Source organism: Oncorhynchus gorbuscha, linkage group LG05 (genome assembly GCF_021184085.1).
Source record: "Oncorhynchus gorbuscha isolate QuinsamMale2020 ecotype Even-year linkage group LG05, OgorEven_v1.0, whole genome shotgun sequence".
Taxonomy (NCBI): domain Eukaryota; kingdom Metazoa; phylum Chordata; class Actinopteri; order Salmoniformes; family Salmonidae; genus Oncorhynchus; species Oncorhynchus gorbuscha.
This window is the reverse complement of record NC_060177.1, coordinates 63,900,192-63,926,468: the sequence shown is the minus strand read 5'-3', so window position 1 is coordinate 63,926,468 and position 26,277 is coordinate 63,900,192. Positions and strand designations below refer to the sequence as shown.

Genomic DNA, 26,277 nt, shown 5'->3' with positions numbered 1-26,277 from the left:
TCACGATACTTTTTTTCAAGCTGACGTCAGTCAATGAAGAGGGGTGGTTAGGGTGTAGCATGGGGTAACACTTTGGCATGTGTTGGCGGGTGAGTATTTCGCTTCTCATGCTGAAGTAGGGGAACACAATTTGAAGAACATTGGTGATCTACATTTTACTCAGGTAAGAGGCGGTAACTCGAAACTTGTAAAACGATTTCTTTAAAGGCACGGGGAAAGTTCTGTACTCGCTAGAAATAAGCTACAGTATGTAATTGTAACGCACTAGTAGTGACACTATTATTGGATACAAAGTAGCCTACCCATCGCGGCTTAAGTGCAATAGACTGTTTTAACCTGTTCATCATTTCCATTCGATACATGCATTGAAATGTTTTGACAATTTTGAATTGTCCTGCTGCATTTTATGTCAATGGAGATAGAGAGACAGAGGTGTCGGTTCTGAAGATGATGCATGTTGATTTATATATTTGGCATGAATAGGACAGAAATACGATTTTCGACCTCACCTCTCCGACCTCACCAAAATGGTTTTAGTTGTAACATTGTGCCCTTTTGTTTTGCTAGCTACAGCATTGGGCAAAACTCCAATATCCACACAGTAACTAAAAAACACAATATTCTAAACTTTACAATGCACGGTCAAAAAGTCAGTTTCAAGGAAGGATATACATGTACTTCAGCACGTCTCTGTACTTTTAATTGTAGTTTATGGTGTGAAAAAAACTGCACAATTATGTGGTCGTTCTTTTCCCCAAAACAAAGGCTGAACCAAACCCATGTATAGCTTGAGTTCTTTGGAATTCCTAATTTTGCAGTTCATGCTGTCCAGTCACTATAAATCATGTCTGGCTAAATGTCCCTATGTGTCTGCTTTGCCGTAATCTTGAAGTATATGTCTGTCTATGGAAACCACGGGCAACGTGTTGAAAGTTGTCCCATGTTGTTGGAATGCACAGCCTGGGCATGGCTGAGTTGGCACACTGGTAGTGATGGTTCGTTCGCGAACGAACTGCTGTTTTAGAAACGGATCTTTTTGGTGAACGTCGGGAACGAAATTGTATCTGTGACAGAGCCGAACATTTAACTCCCTGATTTGCAAACTGCTACGGATGCTTTTTTTGTGCTCTAGACAGCTATTATTTTTTAGATAAGTTACAAAAAACATTATCTGAAGATGGCAATTCCTCACTGCAAGAACAGGTGGTGAGGAGAGTAGTGCTGAGCGATTAGTGCTTTTTGAGGTCGTTTCGGGTTCAATTATTAAAAAATAATAAAGATTTTCGGTTTCGATTTTTTTAAACATTAAATGCACTATGCATTATGTGGGATGAATGCAATAGCAACACAGAATAAAACAATTAATACAATTCCCATGATGGTAATGACTGTCCATGACTGCTTCCCTTATTAATCCTCAGTTATTCACATTACTATGCAACAGGGTTGGTTATGGATCCATTTGCCAATGCATAACTGTGCATTTGATGTTTATGTATTCCTATTGCTTGGTTGAATTTACATATAGATGAGATGTTATGCCATTGGTCATGTTTGCAGTCTGATATTGACATACACGACTCTATTCTATTTTCATATTTACAATGTGTACGAGTTCACTATACATGGCCTGATATATCCAGTGCAATCTGAATGTATTTGAAGCCCTTCCCATTTTCCACATTTGTTTTACATTACAGCCTTATTCTAAAATGCATTTAAAAAAAACTCATCAATCTACACACAATACCCCATAATGACAAAGCAAAACAGGTTTTTAGAAATGTTTGCAAAAAATAAATACAAATACAAATAACTTATTTACATAATTATTCAGACCCTTTGCTATGAAACTCGAAATTGAGCGCAGGTACATCCTGTTTCCATTGATCATCCTTGAAATGTTTCTACAACTTGATTGGAGTCCACCTGTGGTAAATTCAATTGATTGGACAAGATTTGGAAAGGCACCCACCTGTCTCTATAAGGTCCCACAGTTGACAGTGCATGTCAGAGCAAAAACCAAGCCATGAGGTCAAAGGAATTGTCCGTAGAGCTCCGAGACCGGATTGTGTCGAGGCACAGATCTGGGGAAGGGCACCAAAAAACATTTGCAGCGGCCACCATCATTCTTAAATGGAAGAAGTTTGGAACCACCAAGACTCTTCCTAGAGCTAGCTGCCCAGCCAAACTGAGAAATCGGAGGAGAAAGGCATTGGTCAGGGAGGTGACCAAGAACCCGATGGTCACTCTGACAGAGTTCCAGAGTTCCTCGTGGAGATGGGAGAACCTTCCAGAAGGACAACCATCTCTGCAGCACTCCACCAATTGGGCCTTTATGGTAGAGTGGCCAGACAGAAGCCACTCCTCAGTAAAAGGCACATGACAGCCCGCTTGGAGTTTGCCAAAAGGCACCTAAAAGACTCTGAGATAATGAGAAACAAGATTCTCTGGTCTGATGAAATCAAGATTGAACTCTTTGGCCTGAATGCTAAGCGTCACGTCTGGAAGAAACCTGCCACCATCCCTACGGTGAAGCATCGTGGTGGTAACATCATGCTGTGGGGATGTTTTTCCGCGGCAGGGACTGGGAGACTAGTTAGTGTCAAGGGAAAGATGAACGGAGCAATGTACAGAGAGTTCCTTGATGAAAACATGTTCCAGAGCGCTCAGGACCTCAGACTGGGGGCAAGGTTTACCTTCCAACAGGAAAATGACCCTAAGCACACAGCCAAGACAACGCAGGAGTGGCTTCACAATAAGTCTCTGAATGTCCTTGAGTGACCCAGCCAGAGCCCGAACTTGAAGCCAGTCGAACATCTCTGGAGAGTCCTGGAAATACCTTTGCAGCGATGCTCCCCATCCAAACTGACAGAGCTTGAGAGGATCTGCAGAGAAGAATGGGAGAAACTCCCCAAATACAGGGGTGCCAAGCTTGTAGCGTCATACCCAAGCAGACTTGAGGCTGTAGTCTCTGCCAAAGGTGCTTCAACAAAGTACTGAGTAAAGGATCTGAATGCTTATGTAAATGTGATATTTCAGTTTTCCATTTTAGAATAAGGCTGTAAAGTAACAAAATGTGAACAAAATGGTCTGAATACTTTCTGAATGCACTTTATATATAATATATACAGTACCAGTGAAGAGTTTGGAAACACCTACTCATTCCAGGGTTTTTCTTTATTTTGACAATTTTCTACATTGTAGAATAATAGTGAAAACATCAAAACTATGAAATAACACATATGGAATCATTCAGTAACCAAAAAAGTGTTAAACAAATCAAATTATATTATATATTTGAGATTCTTCAAAGGAGCCACCCTTTGCCTTGATGAAAGCTTTGCACATTCTTGGCATTCTCTCAACCAGCTTCATGAGGCAGTCACCTGGAATGCATTTCAATTAACAGATGTGCCTTGTTAAAAGTTAATTTGTGGAATTTCTTTCCATCTTAATATATTTGAGCCAATCAGTGTTGTGACAAGGTAGGGGGTATACAGAATATAGCCCTATTTGGTAAAAGACCAAGTCCATAGTATGGCAAGAACAGCTCAAATAAGCAAAGAGAAACAACAGTCTATCGTTACTTTAAGATATGAAGGTCAGTCAGTGAGGAAAATTGTAAGAACTTTGAAAGTTTCTTTAAGTGCAGTTGCTAAAACCATCAAGGGCTATGATGAAACTGGCTCTCATGAGGACCACCACAGGAAAGGAAGAGCCATAGTTACCTCTGCTGCAGAGGATACGTTTAATTAGAGTTAACTACACCTCAGATTGCAGCCCAAATAAATGCTTCACAGAGTTCAAGTAACAGACACATCTCAACATCAACTGTTCAGAGACTGCGTGAGCCAGGCCTTCATGGTCGAATTGCTGCAAAGAAACCATTACTAAAGGACATCAATAAGAAGAGGAGACTTGTTTGGGCCAGGAAACACGAGCAATGGACATTAGACCGGTGGAAATCTGTCCTTTAGTCTGATGAGTCCAAGTTTGAGGTTTTTGCTTCCATCCACCGTGTCTTTGTGAGACGCAGAGTAGGTGAACGGATAATCTCCGCATGTGTGGTTCCCACCGGGAAGCATGCTTGGCTGGTGACATCATCTGTGATTTATTTAGAATTCAAGGCACACTTAACCAGAATGGCTACCACTGCATTCTGCAGCCATACGCATCCTATCTGGTTCGCTCTTAGTGGGCTAATATTTTTCTTTTTAAAGGGACAATGACCCAACACACCTCCAGGCTGTGTAAGTGCTATTTGACCAAGAAGGAGAGTGATGGAGTGCTACATCAGATGACCTGGCCTCCACAATCACCCAACCTCAACCCAGTTGAGATGGATTGGGGTGAGTTGGACTGCAGAGTGAAGGAAAAGTAGCCAACAAGTGCTCAGCATATGTGGGAACTCCTTGAAGACTGTTGGAAAAGCATTCCAGGTGAAGCTAACCACCCTTTAACCTAACTCCTAATCTTAACCCTAACCCCTAGTTTAGCTAACATTAGTGAGCTAGCTAACGTTAGCCACCTAGCTGGAATTCATAAGATATCATACGTATTGCAAATTCGCACCATATGGTACATTTAGAAAATTCATACCATATTGTACTTTTTGAAAATTTGTAACATATTGTACATTTTGCAAATTAGTCCCATACAGTATGAATTGTAATTCGTTACACATCATTCAAAATGGGTGATGGACATCCACAAATTAATACAAACCATACGAAAAATAACATATCATACAAAATATAGTGTTTTAGTTCTACGTATAGAATAATCCAAAATGCTCTGAGACCAGGTTGCTCTAGAGGAGAAATCCTCATTCTGGTCCACGCAAATTCTTTCAATGTGTTAAAAATACAGTGCCTTGCGAAAGTATTCGGCCCCCTTGAACTTTGCGACCTTTTGTGACATTTCAGGCTTCAAACATAAAGATATAAAACTGTATTTTTTTGTGAAGAATCAACAACAAGTGGGACACAATCATGAAGTGGAACGACATTTATTGGATATTTCAAACCTTTTTAACAAATCAAAAACTGAAAAATTGGGCGTACAAAATGATTCAGCCCCTTTACTTTCAGTGCAGCAAACTCTCTCCAGAAGTTCAGTGAGGATCTCTGAATGATCCAATGTTGACCTAAATGACTAATGATGATAAATACAATCCACCTGTGTGTAATCAAGTCTCCGTATAAATGCACCTGCACTGTGATAGTCTCAGAGGTCCGTTAAAAGCGCAGAGAGCATCATGAAGAACAAGGAACACACCAGGCAGGTCCGAGATACTGTTGTGAAGAAGTTTAAAGCCGGATTTGGATATAAAAAGATTTCCCAAGCTTTAAACATCCCAAGGAGCACTGTGCAAGCGATAATATTGAAATGGAAGGAGTATCAGTACCACTGCAAATCTACCAAGACCTGGCCATCCCTCTAAACTTTCAGCTCATACAAGGAGAAGACGTCAGAGATGCAGCCAAGAGGCCCATGATCACTCTGGATGAACTGCAGAGATCTACAGCTGAGGTGGGAGACTCTGTCCATAGGACAACAATCAGTCGTATATTGCACAAATCTGGCCTTTATGGAAGAGTGGCAAGAAGAAAGCCATTTCTTAAAGATATCCATAAAAAGTGTTGATTAAAGTTTGCCACAAGCCACCTGGGAGACACACCAAACGTGGAAGAAGGTGCTCTGGTCAGATGAAACCAAAATTGAACTTTTTGGCAACAATGCAAAACGTTATGTTTGGCGTAAAAGCAACACAGCCCATCACCCTGAACACACCATCCCCACTGTCAAACATGGTGGTGGCAGCATCATGGTTTGGGCCTGCTTTTCTTCAGCAGGGACAGGGAAGATGGTTCAAATTGATGGGAAGATGGATGGAGCCAAATACAGGACCATTCTGGAAGAAAACCTGATGGAGTCTGCAAAAGACCTGAGACTGGGACGGAGATTTGTCTTCCAACAAGACAATGATCCAAAACATAAAGCAAAATCTACAATGGAATGGTTCAAAAATAAACATATTTGTCAGGATTTGGCCAGGGTTGTTCCGGTTTTTGGTCACTAGATGCCCCCATTGTGCTTTTTGACCTTTTGTTTTCCCTTGATCCCCATTATTATTTGCACCTGTGCCTCGTTTCCCCTGATTGTATTTAAACCCTTTGTTTTCCTCAGTTATTTGCTCTGTGTTTGTATGTTAGCACCCAGCCCTAGTATTCTGTGTACTCTTGTTGATCCCGGTGGACTCGCTTGTGGAATTCTGTTTTTGTTCTTGTTTATTTATTTTTGAGTATCTTTTGAGGCTCTTTATGCTATACCTACCACCTTGTGGATTTACCTTTTTGTCTTGGAGGATTACCTTTGTTCTTGTGGAATTCCTTTTGAGGTTGTGGAGTTACATGTTTTCCTGAAGGACTTCACTTTTTTACTTCATTAAATACACTGTCTCAAGTACTGCTGTGTCTGCCTCATCTTCTGGGTTCTGCCGACTATTTGTGGCTCAGTTGGTTAAGTGACTGTTTCTCACTCCGGAGACCCGGGTTCGTAACCGGGTCCTGACAATATTCAGGTGTTAGAATGGCCAAGTCAAAGTCTTGACCTGAAAGACCTGAATCCAATTGAGAATCTGTGGAAAGAACTGAAAACTGCTGTTCACAAATGCTCTCCCTCCATCCAACCTCACTGAGCTCGAGCTGTTTTGCAAGGAGGAATGGGAAAACATTTCAGTCTCTCGATGTGCAAAACTGATAGAGACATACCCCAAGCGAATTACAGCTGTAATCGCAGCAAAAGGTGGCGCTACAAAGTATTAACTTAAGGGGGCTGAATAATTTTGCACACCCAATTTTTCAGTATTTGATTTGTTAAAACAGTTTGAAATATCCAATAAATGTCGTTCCACTTCATGATTGTGTCCCACTTGTTGTTGATTCTTCACAAAAAAATATGGTTTTATATCTTTATGTTTGAAGCCTGAAATGTGGGAAAAGGTCGCAAAGTTCAAGGGGGCCGAATACTTTCGCAAGGCACTGTACTTCACTTTTTTTGGAAGTGGTTTAATTTAAAACATGTATTTGAAATCATTTCACTGTCTGGCATAATAGTAGCCAAGTTTTTAGCCTTTACATTAGATATGTTCTATTAGTCATGGTTTTTCATACACTTTTTAATTAAGCACTAAACAAAGAGCTGTTTGCGAGGCAAATGAACGGCTCTTTTAGGTGAATGGAGCCAAAATATCTGTCTCACTGATAAGACTCGGAATGCCCATCACACACTGTCCTGTCTCTCTCTCTGGTACAGACAGGGGAGGCACAGCTGTAGGATCTTAATTTGAGTCAGTTTGCTACAGCAGGAAAATAATCCTGCACTAATGCAGGACACGTGAATTATTATGTTGATTATAATTCATTATAACATTTTTGTTGAGGTTGCTACATTTCACAAGGGATAATATAGTCAGAAATGTCTAATTACAAACTTCAGAAGCCTTTTTAAATCCCAGATATACAAACATTTTTACATTTCCTGCATTGCATGAAAGTTCTCCTGTAACAGGGTGATCAAATTAAGATCCTACATCTGTAAGGTAACACTATGGACAGCTTAAGTCTAGTTTCCATTCGTGCAGAGTGGGTTGTGCTGCTTTAGTACACAAACACACAGGGGCTGTCAGAGTGCTTGTTTGTTTCAGAGAACAGGTTACTTTGGAGTAAGACTCTTGGACACTTGTCAGATGAAAACACAGGTGATTTGAAATGGTCACTGACTTATCATGTTATGTTTGTTTTATTTACTGACCAGAGGAAAAACATGAAGTCAACAGGAGTCAAATCTAATTAAAGATTAGAGCTTGGACGATAAACCGAAAATTTGCCTGTCAATCATGTCAGACAGCCACAGCCCTCACAGCTGAACCTGTGTGTCTTGTGTGCTTCTGAGTGTCTGTTTGCAAGTGTTTCTTGTTAATATCATTCCAAATACTGCAGTAATGTTTTGATATAGTCAACAAGTTACTTGGCTATATAAAATATCCTTATTGGAGAAAGCAAGGAGATATTAATCACTGAAAAGCTCCATTGCTGAAAGCTCCTCCACCACTCACTTGTCTGGTTGAAAGCCTCCTCTCCCACCCTGCCTCCCGACACAAGCCTCTCCCAACGGCCTGGACCCCCCACCTTTCAGTCTGCTCCCGACTACCCAGGCCTGCTCCCCCTGTCTGGTACAGGTATCCCTGCCACTTGCCCCCTTCTCCCCCGAGCTTCGCTCACCACTCCAGCACCCACTTACATGCACACACTGCAGTCTCTGATTTGAATTGTATTCTTAGCCTGTGAACTTGTGTGGACTTTTACTCTGGAACTTGTATGCGTTTAGATGTTTATTACTTGGCCTTTATTGTTATTTTATTGTAGATTATTTCTTGTAGCTTAGGCCTATTTGTGATTTGTGTGCAACCTCCTAGTCTTATAGACTGGAGTCTTACAAAACTTTAGGTTATTTCTCACGTTGATCGATAGGCTACAAACAAACATGTTGCTGTTTCTGTTGTCTACCTTGACTCTTACACTGAGGATGATGCATTTAGGGCCCGATACTAGGCCTGTGGCGGTCACAAAATGTTGTCAGCCGGTTATTTGATATTATTTTGTAGAATGAAGAATACAATTGAACAAAGCTGAATAAAATAAAATTGATATTTTCTCTAAACGATAGAACTTACGGTATTCTGTGTTGAGCGGTGAACAAAGAATTAGGTGTCTCCTATATGCTTAATTTAGAGTTATTAATGTAACTTTAGTTGTTCTAGAAACGTTGGGCTCTATGTTTAGATTTTTAATACATTGCAAGGCTGCATGATGCGACTCTAAATGATGATTTGAAAAAAGTTGCTTGAAAGGCATGAGCTCTGCTTGTTTTTTTTTGTGCAGACTACACACTCCAAGTCTCTCATTCACAATTTGACAAGCACTTGATAATGCCTATAATTTCACAGCGGCATCCCATGTGTGTGGCCATAATGCACCCTAGAAAATGCACCCTAGAAAATGCACCCTGCTTCGAAGCACCACATGATCTGGTCTTTCTCACAGGCTACAAATAAAGACAGACACATATGCAGGATGAAACTCCACGTGTCCTTATCCAATTCCAAGGTGCATATTGAAGATATTGAAATAGCATTTACTTAGTAGGCCTAACGAATAGCAAAAGCACTAGCCTATGTCAATCTACTATCCCCCATAGTACAAAAGTTGACCTATTCTATTCTGTGTTAGAAACAAATATTGCCAACATAGTCTGGGACAGTTGTGGGATGCGATTGTTCTCAGATTAATACGACCACTAGCATCAATTTTTTTAAACGTAATGAGTCTGAAGCAACAGATGAGAACGTTTAGCTTAAAATGTTGATAAATATTAGGCTAAATCTTCACATGTAGGCGCAGCAATGCGCACATGGCAGTAGGCTAGAAGTGTGACTGTTCCACTAGTGGGAAAACACCATTATCAAAAGTGACCACAAATGCTTTTGCATGTAATGCTTTTATTATAATGGTGCATTTCTATGGTGAAAATGATCTTCCCCAAACTTGAAACTCACCTGCTTCTTAAGTATGCCAGTTAGGCTCCACACCACTTGTAAAGCAGATCAATGTCCTTCATTTTAAGAAGTTATTTGGACACTAGTTGTCATACAAACCTTATCAAAACATATAGGCCTATGGGCTGGGCTACATGAGTTGTGCGGCTATTATAAAGAAATATTTTAAAAAATAAGGCATTGTTTCTTGCCTTAAGAGGGCATCATTCGGAAGTTTACATACACCTTAGCCAAATACATTTAAACTCAGTTTTTCACAAATCCTTGTACAAATCCACTGTTTTAGGTCAGTTAGGATCACCACTTTATTTTAAGAATGTGAAATGTCAGAATAAAAGTAAGAGAATTATTTATTTGAGCTTTTATTTATTTTGCCACAACTTTGGAAGTATGCTTTGGGGTCATTATCCATTTGGAAGACCAATTCGCGACCAAGCTTTAACTTCCTGACTGATGTCTTGAGATGTTGCTTTGATATATCCACATAATTTCCCTTCCTCTTTATGCCATCTATTTTGTGAAGTGCACCAGTCCCTCCTGCAGCAAAGCACCCCCACAACATGATGCTGCCACCCTCGTGCTTCACGGTTGGGATGATGTTCTTCGGCTCGCAAGCCTCCCCCTTTTTCCTCCAAACATAACAATGGCCATTATGGGCAAACAGTTCTATTTTTGTTTCATCAGACCAGAGGACATTTCTCCAAAAACTACGATCTTTGTCCTCATGTGCAGTGCAAACCGTAGTCTGTCTTTTTCATGCCGGTTTTGGAGCAGTGGCTTCTTCCTTGCTGAGCGGCCTTTCAGGTTACGAGTTAGGACTCGTTTTACTGTGGATATAGATAATTTGTACCTGTTTCCTCCAACATCTTCACAAGGTCCCGTTCTCTAGGAGACAGAATGCGTCTCCTTTCTGAACGCTATGACGGCTGCGTGGTCCCATGGTGTTTATACTTGCGTACTATTGTTTGTACAGATGAAAGTGGTACCTTCAGACATTTGAAAATTGCTCCCAAGGATGAGCCAGACTTGTGGAGGTCTACAAAAAAATGTCTGAGGTCTTGGCTGATTTCTTTTGATTTTCCCATGATGTCAAGCAAAGAGGCACTGAGTTTGAAGGTAGGCCTTGAAATACATCCTTTTAAAGGCATGACATAATTTTCTGGAATTTTCCAAGCTGTTTGAAGGCACAGTCAACTAGGTGTATGTAAACTTATGACCTACTGGAATTGTGATACAGTGAATTATAAGTTAAATAATCTGTCTGTAAACAATTGTTTGAGAAATGACTTGTGTCATTTGCCGACTTGCCAAAAAATATAGCTTGTTAACAAGAAATTTGTGGAGTGGTTGAAAAATGAGTTTTAATGACTCCAACCTAAGTGTATGTAAACTTCCAACTTCAACTGTATATAATTCCCAAGTCATAAGCTTGTTGTCACCCATTAGACTATTCTTGATTTAATCTTGTCTTTACATATACTAAATAATATATGTGTGAAATTAGTTTTGATTTAGAATGGACCATTTTCATGCACCTGTCTCGAAAACAGAGGCATGGAAAAAGACATGTCATCTCTGCACTTAAATAGCAAATGGGGGACACTTTTCATGTGGTTCATTTTCATGTCAGCCAGGTAGGCTATAGTCTTGCTGTAAAGATAAGCAATGTGCTTAATATTAGGAAAGTTGATAAGTAAATATAGTAGGCCTAGCCTCCAGAAAGCTGATGGCCTTTTAATAGAGGCCATCACTCTGTTTTCTCGCGCAATTTCATAGCCTATAGAAATGTTGCGCAACATGAGCTCATGGGCTCTCATGAAGTGTTTGATTACATTTTCTATTACATTTGCATTGATGTCAGAGTGATTAGAGGGACGATAGAGTGCTGAGTACCAGGCAGTTAGCAAGTTTGGTAGGCCACTACTGACCATCAGCAGCATCAGAGCTTGGAGAAGCCTAATTACCGTAACTAAATGGTCATGTGGAATTTGACTGCCTTCATGACTCAGCCGGTGTCCGCAACAGCTCTACCCGATACCCCTTAAATGCAGAGAACTTTTAGTGTTTATTCCATGTTGCGTTCTGGGAGAAATCATGCACTTGCCCCACTATCACTGACAAAGACTTTGGCATTGATGGCTACAATATTTTTGGGACAGATTGGAAATGTAAGGGTGGTGGTGTTGCTGTATACATAAAATACATATTTTCGGCGACCATTCTGACTTACCAAACCCAAGCAATTTGATTATCTGTCTTTAAAAATAAATCTTGATTCTTTTTGGCTCCTGTTGTTATAAACTCCCATCTGCTATTGCTGGCTCTCTGGATTGTATTTTTGCATTACAAGTCAGAATTATGAACAAATTTAATTTCAAATGACTTTACCTGTTGTCTGCCGATTTCGTCCCGATGTCGGAGTAATCTGATACAAAATATCCACAGGGAAGTGTTATCAACCCGACCTTCAGTACACTGGTCTGCATATCATTTGTATTTCCAGTTTTTATTTTCAATACTGATGCAATTCGCACGACAAACACTTGCACAATGTGGCCGAGCCTAAGCGAACAGCAAACACTTCCAGCTGATTGCAAGGAATCTGCTTCAGACGACTACATTCGGTTACAGTTTACATATTGCGCATCACGTGCAATGCGTCAACAGACAGAACTTACTGGTGCTGCAAAATGTCGGGTAAACAACACTTTCTTGTGGACACATTATCACCACCTCCTACCTGCCAAAAGTACCACCTCCACTACCTAGCATCATGAAAATGAACTGGAAGAAGTTTAATACTCAGGGATTTTAACATAGCCTGGAATAGAGTTGAATTCAGCCCTTTCTTACTTCCATAAAGCATTACTTCCATAAAGCATTCCAGGATATATACAACAAGCATGCCCCTTTCCAACAATACAGAATTAAGGGCAGAGATAACCCTTGGTTCTCAGATGAACTATCTGAAATCATAAGGAAACGGAATGCTATTTGGGCTAAAGCAAGATGGTCTAATTCAGCTGATGATTGGATGGGTTTTAAACGCTTTCGGAATTAGGGTGTGGCTATGACAAAAACTGAAAGCAGACCTCTACCTCAAATCTACTGCTGATAATATGAATAATCCTTCCAAATTTTGGCAAGTAGTGAAAGGTTTAGAATGCAACAAAAAAATGTACAGCTCCCTTAACAACTGCTGGTTGACGTCTATTCTGAACTCTTTTAAATCAAAATGTTCTTGATGCAGGTAGATTAATTGATAGGGTTAAAGGACAACATGAGTCCCCTGTGTAATTACCCAACACTCCCGAGCACTCCTTCTCGCCCTTCTCTTATCTGAGGTGCGTAGAGCCCTGAAAGCAATTGATGTAAAAAAAAAAAAAAAACCTGTCCCCGATGATCTACAACAATAAACTGCAGACATCATTGCGCCCCCTTTTGGATTTTATGTCCATATTGCCCAGCTCTATTATATATGTTTAACCTTATTTCAGATAGGTCCTTCTTTTAATCAATACACTATGGAAGTCTATTGATGGTGGTAGGAGTGCTGAAAAGGCCTCCTGTGTTCTTTGAATGTGTGTTGACTAGAAGGGGGTCTCTGCTCTGCTCTGTCTGCTCCTGGACAGTTCACCATCCCAGCAGCCCTAAATCGTGACGCATAGCTTGCCTCCCTTCTTCCTCTCCATCGCCTTCCCCTTCCCAAAACCTTCATTGTGACTGTGTTTTTCACGCTTCATTTGGGAATCACAGCCAGAAAATACCAGTGCGTGGCTTTTGATCACTGGAAATCTGGAAAACACTGCTTAATCTCTCTGCTTGATGAGGAAGTCCCTTACCAACCACATTCCCCCGTGCACCTCTCACCTGTGGAACGGAGCCCCAGGTGTGTAGTTAAACAGGCCCCTATGTTATTTTAGTGCAAAGACAATGAGGATAGCGATAGTGGATGCAATACTTTCCACAGACAAGTATTGCATCATCAAATATTCTTATTTACAAATGGTATGGTTTCTGTTATTGTCTTATTGTTGCTCAATTTGGTCTATCTCTGCCAGCCAGCAAGAGTGAATATGCACAGACATGCAAACTGCCCTTGGGTGTCTTAAGAATTTGTTACTTCCTTTTGAAACTAAGCTGGTGCCTTACGGCAGCTTTTAATGCGTACCTTACTGAGCAGTATAGGTGATTCATTCCAGATTGTAGTGTTATATCTATACGTTACAACACAGCAGATATACATGTTGGAGGCCTAAAATGGGTGTATTTAATCCCTCTTAAATATATCATATGCTTAGTAACTGTTTGACATGTCTCCATTATTCCCTTTCTCTCATTTCTGTTCTCATTTCTGTTTGGGAGTAAGTGCCAGGGAAGCACAATAGTCTCTGTCTGGCTCTGACAATAGCCATTATAAATGGGACTGCAGGAGGAAAGGAGAGAATACTAAAGTCTAGATAAAGAGAGAAAGACAGGGACATAGGGGAGTATACTCCTCTCAACAAACCATTTTTCTTCATGTGTCATATGAAAGCTCATTTATTTTCTCTTTGTATACGTCAAAAGAGACATGGGGACCTTCCAAACTCCATCTGCAACTTTTCAGCAGGTGTTGGCTTCTATTGTAGTGCAACACATGGGCCAATTGTTGTCCTATTTTTTTATTTTATCAGCTAACAGCATTCAAATGATTTATTATTGTGGATGCTGGGCACAGTATGAATTATGCACCAATACCGACAGAGCAATCTAAGCCTTTTATCTGAGCATTTGATATGTTCTGGCTAGATATTGTGCATTTGGAGAGGTCCTAGAACTTTCTAAGAACTTTATGAAAAAGTAATGAGAAAAAGAATGATGGTCATTTTATTCTCCAGGGGCGTGTACTGGGACATGGTCGGCTTGGTTTAAAGACTGAAGGAGAGGGGGTGACATCACTCTTTATCCCCTTTACTTTTGGAAGAAGGGGGAGGAAGTAGGTGAGAGGTTGAGGGGTATGGAGGAGGGGGTTTTATTTGGTGAAGTGAATTCCATGTGCAGATGGAGAGGAAGTGGAACGGTGGGCAAACTCATATATTGGAGTGACATAAGAGATTTTAGAAGACAGGAGGGTGTGAAAAAAAAACATTTGTTTGGGTTAACGTATTGTGCCCAGGTTTTCTTTCTCTCACACTGGTTTGGTTGTGAGCAATTACAGACTGGCAGGGAAACATGAGGGTGGACCTACGGGCCACCACACTGTCCCACCCCCTCACCCCATCTTGCCACCAAACTCTGTTACTGTATGCAACTATTCTCTCTCGCTCGCTCACTCACTCACTCACTCACTCGCTCTCTCTCTTTTCTCCTCTCTCTAGCTCCATTTCTGTCAGTGGACACAGCATGACTGAGAGTAACCTCAATAGTGCCTCTTTCTGTTTAGCCAATCATGATTACTTCCAAGTCCCTCTCCCCTATACACCCCAGCCATTCATTCTCTCCTCAGTACCCCTGTCTGTCTGCTGAGCCAGAGGGCCAGTGTGCTTTAGCTGGGCTTTTTAAAATGATCAAAACGGGATGTTGCAGTATTTAGTTTTAGTGGTCAAGTTTGTTTGTTGTAATTTTGTTGTATTCATTTTGTACTGTATAGGATTTCAGTCACTTGAATTCTTATTTGTACCATAAAGATTGACCCCTCTCAGCCCCTCTTGTCCCGGAAACTGACATGTTGAATGCTATTGTATAGGGGAGTTTAGCTACTCTTTTCTGCTTACAGCAGATGCTTTATGTTCTGTTTCTAAAGTACAATAGCACCTATGTGGACGTATTTTCACAAGTTTGTTGAGAATTCCTGGAAGTAATTACTTCAACTTCACGGATCCCCCGGTACTACTGCTCATTCCGTTCACCAGCTCCGGAGGTCCACGTCACCGGCCTTCTAGGCGTCACTGAACTGGATTCATTAACACCAACCCCGGACTGTCTTGTCTCATTACGCACATCTGGTTCCCATTCTCCCTGATTAGTATGTTATATATGTGCCCTCTGTTACAATGTCTGTTGATCCTGTGCTGTTGTATCGGCTTCCATGCGAAGTGGTCCCTCGCTGTGCACTTGGTTTACGGGTCTCGTCACGTGTATTATTTGGAGGTTTACACATCGCTCTTTTGTTTGGGTGGAGAAAATTAAACACCCTATTACGTATTCCTGCTTCAGTCATTAGACAACGTGACACCTTTTCAGTGTTACACTCATTACATTTCTCTCATTCATTCAGGCAAACACACGTGTTTTCATTCTCTCTTTTTCTCTCACAGCTATGCATTTTCAGGAGTGGTTACAGTCCCTTCACTCCAGTGGGGGGGTTCGGGGACCTGTGAGGGAGGACTTCTGGAGCCTTCTCCCCTCTCTCCCTTCATCATCCTCTTTCTCCCTCTCCTCTCTCTCTCGGTCCCCCTCCACTCTGCTGGGTATAGGGGCTCTGGCCTCCCTTACTGCATACTGGCTGGTGACCCGCCGTCGGCCCATGCAGCCCCCCTGTGATCTCAATGCCCAGTCTATCGCTGTACAGGTGAGCGCATTATGTTCTGGAAGCTTTTAAGTAGAAGCTGAGTGAAAGATTAGGAGTTATATTTATCCAGAACAGTCAAGTGCTCGTTTGTGTGATGGATAGTAGTTGTATTCATCATAGTGTTTTGGATTTCAGTTATAATAACTAACATAGATTACATCCCAAGTCCTGTTTATACCTGGTTCTAACATGCCCTTTGTCCACATTCTGATTGGCAACATTTTTTAAACGGGTGTAGATGATTAAAGGACTCATTGATCGGATTTGATCAAATCTTCCTGACCACCCTCGGAGGTAGTCCTACATCATTGTCTAGATACCTTTCAGGTGTAGACTGATCTGGACAATGAAATTATTTAAATCATCTTTATCCCGCCCTCTAGTCATTGACAAGTGATGCCATTGACTTATGGCATCAATGTGTTAAAATAATTCAATAAATAATATTTAGATTGCATATTGTCAATTAATTTGCATACAGGGAGTGAGCAGGATATGCGGACAGTGGTTGGATAAGAGACACATTTTACTGCCATGTGTAGGTGCAACGGCTACAATGTGGGCACAATCAGAATATAAATAAGATCAGGACAAAGGACACATGTTAGCCCTCGGTATAAACAAGGCTAAAGCGCTGAATAGGGACAGTTTTTATACAGTCTGTGTTGCAGGGAGAGCCCAATTGGAGGCGTTCAGCTTTGCTCAAGGACGATGCCCTGTTGGAGTTCTACTATGATGACACCAGGACAGCCTATGACATGTTCCAGAGAGGACTGAGGGTGGCAGGTGAGCTAGCTGGATACAGTGGACTAACAGGCTAATTAGGAGCAGACATGGGCTATTTACCAGACATGCCAGAGTGTACCTGATGAGATTGTGTTGATGCACAGGGAATGGCCCATGCCTTGGCTTCAGGAAACCTGGGGAACCTTACCAGTGGATCTCCTACACTGAGGTCTGTGGATCTTTGGTCATTATTACTATTTACAATGAGAATACACGTATACAAGCATACAAATATGCTCAAGCTCTATTCAAGGATTGAATTGTTTGTCTGATTGTTCTCTGTTTTAGGTGGCTGAACAGGCACAGGTGCTGGGCTCTGGGCTTTTGGACAAAGGCTGCCAACCAAACCCTCAGCAGTTTGTTGGAATATTTGCCCAGAACAGACCAGAGGTACAGAAGGCTACACATTCCTTCCCTATTATTTTTATGTAGTGAAATGCCATTATGCTTAACCCTAAGGCTTCCCTCTGTTAGAGCACTGTCCCTGTAGACTCCAGCAATGTAGTGACCAAGCATCAGTTAGGAAGGAGTCTGGGATCTGTTGTTCTAATAGTGTTGCTCTGTCTCCCTCTGTTGGTGGCAGTGGATTATTTCCGAGCTGGCCTGCTACACTTTCTCTATGGCCGTGGTGCCCCTGTATGACACACTTGGAGAGGAGGCCATGGTGCATATCCTCAACCTGGGTAAGGCTGGAATACTCTGCTACAAAATTAAATGTGTATATATATAAATCAGTACACTCTCATACCACTGGCCTACAACTATTCATGTTGATTGTCGCTGTTTCACCTCCTAGCGGAGATCTCACTGGTGATCTGTGACAAGGAGGAGAAGGCAGAGTCCCTTCTGGGGAATAAGGAGAAAGGTGCAACACCCACTCTCTCCTGTCTGGTGCTCTTTAATCACTGCAGTGATGCCATAGTGGAGAGGGGCAAGAACTGTGGAGTGGAGATTCTAGAACTCGCACAGCTCATGGTGAGAAGAGGGTAGCTGCAGACAATGTAAAGATGATGAATTGCTAGAATAGATGCTGGCTTCTTTAGTTGATGTCCCTTTCCATGGGGTTAGATTAGAAGAGATCTTGATTACCACAGACTATCACAGTGTGACATGACCCTGCATATTGCAGGTACTTGGACGACAGAACCTCAAAGATCCTATGGTGAGTTTTCCTCTGAATGTTGATAAGGTCTCATTGATGGTTTTTGTTGCTTCACTGCTGTTCTTGATCCTGTTGTCATTAATCTGTCTTTTTGTTGCAGCCACCAAAACCCCAGGACCTGGCAGTCGTGTGCTTCACCAGTGGAACCACAGGTACCATTTGTTTTTATAGATCTCTGTGTGAGTCCTCATGTAGCCTACCCCCACTACCCTGCATGTTAATCATATACTAAAGCATTTACCCACGCTACTAGAGATGTGCTCTTGGGGGCCGACTGACAACCTCTCATTATGTTATGAGATGAATTCTTGTGCTGCAGAGCCGTGCAGTAATGCCCTCCTCCAAACTAAACTGTTCTGTTTATTTGGCCAGGAAAGCCGAAGGGAGCCATGATCACCCACGGCAACATCGCCTCCAACTCCTCCTCTGTTATTAAGATCCTGGAGGTCTGTTCTGGCTCCCTCTGTCTGAAGTTCAGAAGGAGTTTCATGGCTCGCCCCATTTATCTCACTACGTCTCTTGTTCAATCTCTCAATCTGTTCCTGTGATAAATGGGATGTTTAATAGAGTTCACCCATTATTGTCCTACTAAAAGATACACTGCACATCTAATTGCCGTTGTAAAATCTAGATTGCATATTCAAATGGTATGCCACTATTATCCACTAACTGTTTTACGTATCAATTCTTTCCATTTCACAGGGGTCATTTTTTATTCGGCAAGAAGACGTGTCAATCTCTTACTTGCCTCTTGCTCACATGTTTGAGAGGATGATTCAGGTAGCTCACCCTCTTTTGATAAAAGTAAATGTATGTGTCTGTCTTGGGGACTCAGGGCATGTCAGACAGTTCTTTAAATGCTCCTACGTCTGTCTCAGGTGTCCATGTTCTGTCATGGGGCCAGGGTAGGATTCTACCAAGGGGATATCTCCCTACTCATGGACGATATTAAGACTCTGAAACCCACTTTCTTCCCAGTGGTGCCTCGCCTACTCAACCGCATCTACGACAAGGTCAGTCCAAATCCTATGATACCAAACATACTTAAAAAAAATATATAGCCTTTTATTTTCTATGCTCTTGTGTGTGAATGCGTGTCTGTGTAGATCTTAGGCTCTGTGACGTCCCCATTTCGCCGGGCAGTGCTGCACTATGCAGTGAGGAGGAAGCAGGCTGAGCTCAGCAGTGGGGTTGTACGTAACAACAGTCTGTGGGACAGGCTGGTATTTAACAGGATTCAGGTCAGTCACTGAACACATTGAATGTGGCCCAACGTCTCCCCTCTTAAACTCTATTTGTTAGACGTAATGGGATTCTATTTGTTTTCCATGGGTTTCAGGCTAATTTAGGAGGTAATCTGAGGTTCATCCTGACTGCCTCGGCCCCCATCTCCCCCACCGTGCTCTCCTTCCTCAGGGCCACCCTCGGCTGTCTGGTGAGAATGCCTGCCTGGAGCTCAGACTAAGTGTGTTTATTTCTGATGGGTGTGTGGGTATGTGAGGTTTGATGTGGAATGTTCCTGCTGCTTTGTGCAGATCTTTGAGGGTTACGGGCAGACTGAATGCACAGCAGGCTGCACCTTCTCCATGCCAGGAGACTGGAGTGCAGGTAAGTGGACTCTCTGACAATGGGGAAACTATCTACGTATATCTGGAGACGACTAGTCCGTGATACCCATGTCTGCGTGTTGGTTATACTCTGAAACTCTGTCTCAGGCCATGTTGGCGCTCCCCTGCCCTGTGCAATGGTGAAGTTGGTTGACATCCCTGATATGAACTATTATGCCAAGAACGGAGAAGGAGAGGTGAGGTGGCTAAAAAGCATAATGGTATTACGGTGCTATTCAACAACATAGTGAATCAGGGATAATTACCCATAAATGTATCCCCATGGCTGTTGTGTATCGTATGTTATCTTAAAACCCATTTGGTCACAATAGTGAGATTTGCTGAGGGGTAATTTACAGGCCCTAGAGAAGTTAGTTGTATTTATCAACAAAGTCCTAATGCATTATAAAGGTGTCTAGTATGATTCCGAAGTTTTGGCTGATTACTCAAAATGGTCACAAGACCACACATCTACAAGGTGTACTTTAACAGACGAATTTGACACCAGAATTCTATATTCAACAGTTTGAAAAACTATTGTCTTTGTAAATGTAATGTTTAAAGGGTTGAGTTTACATTTATGCCTACATTTCAATAGTGAATCCATGATGCTCATGGCATATGAAAATATCTTAGCGGTCACATTTGTGACCAATGGGAAAATACAGTGGAGGTAACTTTGTATACAGTGCATTCTGAAATGAAAATTTTCCACATTGTTACGTTAGTCTTCTAAATTTAATTTTTAATCCCGTTTATCAATCTACACAATACCCCATAATGACAAAGAAGAAAAGGGTTTTCTACATTGTAGAATAACAGTGAAGACGTATGGAATCATGTAGTAACCAACAAAATGTTATATTTTAGATTTTTCAAAGTAGCCACCCTTTGCCTTTGACAGCTTTGCACACTCTTGGCATTCTGTCAACCAGCTTCACCAGGAATGCTTTTCCAACAGTTAACGAGTTTCCACATATGCTGAGCACTTGTTGGCTGCTTTCCTTCACGCTGTGGTCCAACTCATCCCAAACCATTTCAATTGGGTTGAGGTTTGGTAATTGTGGAGGACAGGTCATCTGATGCAGCACTCATCACACTCCTTGGTCAAATAGCCCTTACACAGCCTGTCCTGTTAAACAAATTGATAGTCCCAATAAGCGCAAACCAGATGGAATGGTGTATCACAGTAGAATGCTGTGGCAGCCATGCTGGGTAAGTGTGCCTTCAATTATAAATAAATCGGTCACCAGCAAAGCACCATCACACCACCTCCACCATGATGGGAACCACATGCGTAGATCATCCGTTCACCTCTTCTGCATCTCCCAAAGACACGTCGGTTGGAACCAAAAATCTCAAGTTTGGACTCATCAGACCAAAGGACAGATTTCATGTTTCTTGGCCCAAGAAAGTCTTCTTATTGGTGTCCTTTAGTAGTGGTTCAGCAATTTGACCATAAAAGCCTGACTCGGTCTCCTCTGAACAGTTGATGTTGTGATTAACTTTGTAGCATTTATTTGGGCTGCAATCTGAGGTGCAGGTAACACTTATAAATGTATCCCCTGTAGCAGAGGGAACTTTGGTTCTTACTTTCCTGTGGTAGTCTTCATGAAGCTGGTTGAGAGAATGCCAAGAGTGTGCAAAGCTGTCATCAAGGCAAAGGGTGGCTACTTTGAAGAATCTAGTGTACATTTTAAAGTAACACTTGAATGAGTCTGTCAACTTTTGACAGATACTGTGTGTACGTACAGTTGAAGTGGGAAGTTTACATGCACTTAGGCTGTAGTCAATAACTCTTCTTTCAACCACTCCACAAATTTCTTGTTAACAAACTATAGTTTTGGCCAGTTGGTTAGGACTTCTACTTTGTGCATGACAAGTAATTTTTCCAACAATTGTTTAGACAGATTATTTCAGTCAGTTTACATACACTAAGTTGACTGCCTTTAAACAGCTTGGAAAATTGCAGAAAAAGTAATGGCTTTAGAAGCTTCTGATAGGCTAATTGACACCATTTGAGTCAATTGGAGGTGTACCTGTGGATGTATTTCAAGGCCTACCTTCAAACTCAGTGCCTCTTTGCTTGACATCATGGGAAAATCAAAAGAAATCAGCCAAGACCTCAGAAAAATATTTGTAGACCTCCACAAGTCTGGCTCATCCTTGGAAGCAATTTCAAAATGCCTGAAGGTACCACCTTCATCTGTACAAACAATAGTACACAAGTATAAACACCATTGGACCACGCAGCTGTCATACCGCTCAAGAAGCGTTCTGTTTCCTAGAGATGAACGTACTTTGGTTCGAAAAGTGCAAATCAATCCCAGAATAGGCAGCAAAAGATGCTGGAGGAAACGGGTACAAAAGCATCTATATCCACAGTAAAACGAGTCCTGTATTGACATAACCTGAAAGGCCGCTCAGCAAGGAAGAAGCCACTGCTCCAGAACCGCCATTAAACTACGCTTTGCAACTGCACATGGGGACAAAGATCATACTTTTGGAGAAATGTCCTCTGGTCTGATGAAACAAAAATAAAACTGTTTGGCCATTATGACCATCTTTATGTTTGGATGAAAAAGGGGGAGGCTTGCAAGCTGAAGAACACCATCCCAACCGTGAAGTACGGGGGTGGCAGCATGTTGTGGGGGTGCTTTGCTGCAGGAGGGACTGGTTGCTTCAATATATCATCATTTCCCTATAACATGATGCCATCTATTTTGTTAAATGCACATCTCAAGACATCAGTCAGGAAGTTAAAGTTTGGTTGCAAATGGGTCTTTCAAATGGACAATGACTCCAAGCATACTTCCAAAGCTGTTGCAAAATGGCTTAAGTACAACAAAGTGAAGGTATTTGATTCGCCATCACAAAGCCCTGATCTCAAGCCTATGGAAAATGTGAGCAGAACTGAAAAGGCATGTGCGAGCAAGGAGGCCTACAAACCTGACTCTGTTACACCAGCTCTGTTAGGAGGAACAGGCCCAAATTCACCCAACTTATTGTGGAAGGCTACCTGAAACGTTTGACCCAAGTTAAACAAATGAAAGGCAATGCTACCAAATACTAATTGAGTATGAACTTCTGACCTACTGGAAGCTGAATACATGATGAAAGAAATAAAAGCTCAAATAAATAATTCTCTATTCTGACATTTCTTAAAATAAAGTGATCCAAACTGACCTAAGACGGGGAGTTGTTATGAGGATTAACTGTCAGGAATTGTGAAACTGAGTTTAAATGTATTTGGCTACGGTGTAAGTAAACTTAAATATGGATTAATGTCAGTGTTTACTAATGGCATAAGATTTGCGTTGTGACATTTTGGAACAAATTGGTTAACACTGTTCCAAACTTTATGCTTTGTTAGATCTGTATCCGTGGCCACAGTGTGTTCCGGGGTTACCTGAAGGATGAGGAGAAAACGGCAGAGGCCCTGGATAGCGATGGCTGGCTGCACAGTGGAGATGTGGGCCAGTGGTTACTGGTGAGCTGGGTTACAATATAGGACAAAATATGATCACTAGCTACTCCAATCAGTCGAGTCATATACATTTGTATGTGAATGTGTGTTCGTATGTTTTCCTGTTAGAACGGGACACTTCGCATCATAGACAGGAAGAAGCATATCTTCAAGCTGTCCCAGGGAGAGTACATCGCCCCTGAAAGGATTGAGAACGTCTACATGCGTTGTGTCCCTGTGCTACAGGTCTTTGTGCATGGTGACAGCTTAAAGGTATGAGATACCGGTACTCTTATATTCACTATCAAAGGATAGTCCTTTTTTTGGGACATACCATCATTCTCACACTTGTTTTTTTTCTTCCAGTCTCACCTGATTGGTATTGTTGTGCCAGACCCAGAAGTGTTTATTGATTGGGTTAAGGAGAGGGGAATCATTGGATCCTACACGGAGCTCTGCCAGCATCCAGTATGTGATGTCACCATAGCTCACACAATAGGCCATCTGCAACTTTACAATGTGTGCCGTTGTTGGCTTGTATCAACTCAACAGGTACTGATTGAAATCTTGTCTCACTACAGGATGTGAAGAAAGCAGTGTTAGAAGACATGACAGCTATGGGGAAGGAAGCTGGGCTGAAGTCTTTTGAGCAGGTGAGGAATCAAACACTTTGTCACGTGCCGAATACAACATGTATATGGTTAATTACAAGCCCTTAACCAAAAATAGAGTTCAATAAAGAGTTAATAAAATATTTACCAAATAAGCTAAAGTAACACTATAAAGTAACGAGGCTATATACAGGGGGTACTCAATGTGCGGGGTACTGGTTAGTCAAGTAGTTTGTACATGTAGGTAGGGGTGAAGTGACTATGCATAGGCAGATGCAGTGTTAAAAAAATAATAAAAAAATGGGGGTGTTAAAATAATCCAGTGACTGTTTGGTTAATTGTTCAGCAGTCTTATCGCTTGGGGGTAGAAGCTGAATACATTCATACATCGACTTTGTACTTGGAACAAATGGTGCCATGGTGTAACAAAACTGGATACAACACTGATAGCAACATTTTCTCTTTCCTCACTGTCAGTTGAAGGACCTGCACCTGCATCCAGAGATGTTCACTGTGAGCAACGGCCTTCTCACCCCCACCCTGAAGAGCAGACGAGTGGACATCCGCAGGGTCTTCCAGGAACAGATCACAAACATGTACAGCACAACAGTCATCTAGTAGACCTCAATCCAATGTAATACACTCATTCCACTGACATTTACATGAACTGCATGTTTCCTGTCACTAGACAAAGATATGCAGTTTACGGGATCTCACGGTCTATAGTACCAAACTGAGCATGTAGCCAAGACAACAGACATTCCTACAGTACTTAGCTCAAATACTATCAAACACGTTTGGTACGGTTTCAGGGAATTTCAGTTTGACACCATGCTGCTTCTTGTACATCAGTATGTTAAATGTATTTTCATTGTTTACATATCATAGACAGAGGAACATTGAATGGGCCCAAACAAATGCGCCAATGTTGTCCACGCAAAAAACCTAGCCATAGAAATGGCTACAGCTCCACTTTAGAGAGCAGCGGGCAAGTAGACTACCTGGGCCTGGTAATGGCCTGATTCTGATGAATAAATATTGACTCTAAACCTCGCAGGCTGCTTTTGAAGTGTACATTACTTACTCTGATTCTAGATATGACTGTTTAGTGTTCTCAGTGAAGAGTTACAGTAGCTCATTCATCCAAGGGTTGAGGGGTTAGAATTACCCTTGAGTCAGAATGCTGATGAAATAGTGGCCAGTGAGCCCAACAATGTAGAAATATTCTTGTACGTTTTCCTGAATAAAGAAATGATTGTATTTCAGTTTTATTTAGTTGAACAATGACGGAAACCCATGTATTGCATGATTGTGCAAAAAGTTTAAACAGATGGTAACAAAAATAATAAAACCCACACTTAATAGATTACATGTCAAGTATCTCACTCAATGTTGAGCCAGGCCTGTCAGTTTAAAACAAATCTACGCTAATTTAGTCAAATGCATTTTGTGCATAGCTGTCCACAAGGCAAGAGGTTTCCCTCAACATGACAGAACGTAGATATGAACTAAGTGCCACTAGAGGGCGCAAAAGCATTTGTTTTGGAAAGCAAGTCCTTGACATGCATAAAAGGACCATCTCTGTCAATGTCAGATTCCTTAACCTTTCAGAAGCAGGGGACAATTAGGCAACAGCCAAAGAAATGTTGCCACTCCTTTATACAAGCACCATCCCAGATCTGAAGAATATTGACATGACTTATAGTCAGAAAGCTGGAGTGGCTAGTGTTATACAGGTAACTTATCCTTTTTACCTCAAGTTCCCGGTCCACAATGCACATGCTAGATCAGTGTGCATAAACCTTGAGGGGAAATAGTGAACACAAATGGAGCGATTCGACCCACCACCCTGAGTCACATTTCATTCTCAAGTTCGGCATACAGTATATCCAATTTTTTTTTTCAATAAATTAATTTCCTGGTATACAGACTTGATGAAATGCATATTTTGGTACATACCTTGATTTGGAAATGACAAACTGATTCAAAGTTGAGTATGGAGTGACCCACAGGGATCTTATAAATCTATAGTACTATTTAATTTTATGGTGTGAACCACAAGTTAGTTCTTAGAACGGTTTATTACATGATTTAAAAAATATATACATATTGGCTGATGGCTTGGTAAAATGTGGCAGTTGCTCTGTGTTTCTTTCCATGTCAGGAGAGAGATTAGTGCAAGAAAGCTATTGATTAGGCTATGACCAAAGCGGTCCATTTTCACAGTGAGAAGGATCCTGAAAAAGATAAATCCATTCACTGAGGTGTGAAAGGAGGCAAGGCCAGAGGTTTAGAGGGAGCCCTTCCCCTTCTTGGTGTTCTCTCAGTCATCAGCGACAATGGACAGAGCACGCAGCTCATTCAACTTGGCCTCGTTCTCCCTCTCCCTCTGCTCATCAGTCAGCCCTGCCTGGTCGATCTGATCCGTCAACTCACTGAAGATATTGTGCATCTCTGTGAAGTACACCAC

At 41.6% G+C, this 26,277-nt stretch overlaps 2 protein-coding genes across 7 annotated transcripts in view; one reads left to right on the top strand and one right to left on the bottom strand.

Annotated features, from left to right (window-relative positions):
- Positions 1–40: 40 nt before the first annotated feature.
- Positions 41–25,067, top strand: LOC124036282 (long-chain-fatty-acid--CoA ligase 6-like). 6 transcript variants are annotated; one of them, XM_046350638.1, is made up of 21 exons: positions 41–163; positions 15,922–16,175; positions 16,847–16,961; positions 17,066–17,130; positions 17,250–17,351; positions 17,545–17,644; positions 17,758–17,936; positions 18,091–18,123; positions 18,224–18,275; positions 18,496–18,569; positions 18,826–18,903; positions 19,002–19,136; positions 19,230–19,364; positions 19,463–19,558; positions 19,659–19,731; positions 19,839–19,927; positions 23,104–23,220; positions 23,326–23,469; positions 23,563–23,664; positions 23,778–23,849; positions 24,285–25,067. In XM_046350638.1, the coding sequence occupies exons 2-21, from the start codon at positions 15,924–15,926 to the stop codon at positions 24,423–24,425; spliced, it is 2,154 nt and encodes a 717-aa protein (XP_046206594.1). In that variant the 5' UTR covers positions 41–163; positions 15,922–15,923; the 3' UTR covers positions 24,426–25,067. The 6 variants fall into 6 exon arrangements, with proteins under 6 accessions (XP_046206594.1, XP_046206598.1, XP_046206596.1 ...); XM_046350642.1 differs by having other exon boundaries at positions 116–163; positions 16,081–16,175; XM_046350640.1 differs by lacking the exon at positions 41–163 and adding an exon at positions 15,643–15,754 and having other exon boundaries at positions 16,081–16,175.
- Positions 25,060–26,277, bottom strand: part of bin3 (bridging integrator 3) — a 38,430-nt gene continuing 37,212 nt past the window's right edge. Inside the window, exon 9 of the mRNA XM_046350643.1 lies at positions 25,060–26,277. Within this exon, the coding sequence (XP_046206599.1) occupies positions 26,131–26,277 (147 nt within the window). The 3' untranslated portion in view covers positions 25,060–26,130.

What these genes read in the sequence shown, in the direction of transcription:
- LOC124036282 (XM_046350637.1), top strand. Translation starts at nt 15,658, where the DNA reads ATGTCTGTTGATCCTGTGCTGTTGTATCGGCTTCCATGCGAAGTGGTC. An exon ending in GAGAGGACTGAGGGTGGCAG is followed by an intron (nt 16,962 to 17,065) that starts GTGAGCTAGCTG and finishes GTTGATGCACAG; the next exon opens with GGAATGGCCCATGCCTTGGC. An exon ending in ATGTGGGCCAGTGGTTACTG is followed by an intron (nt 23,221 to 23,325) that starts GTGAGCTGGGTT and finishes TTTTCCTGTTAG; the next exon opens with AACGGGACACTTCGCATCAT.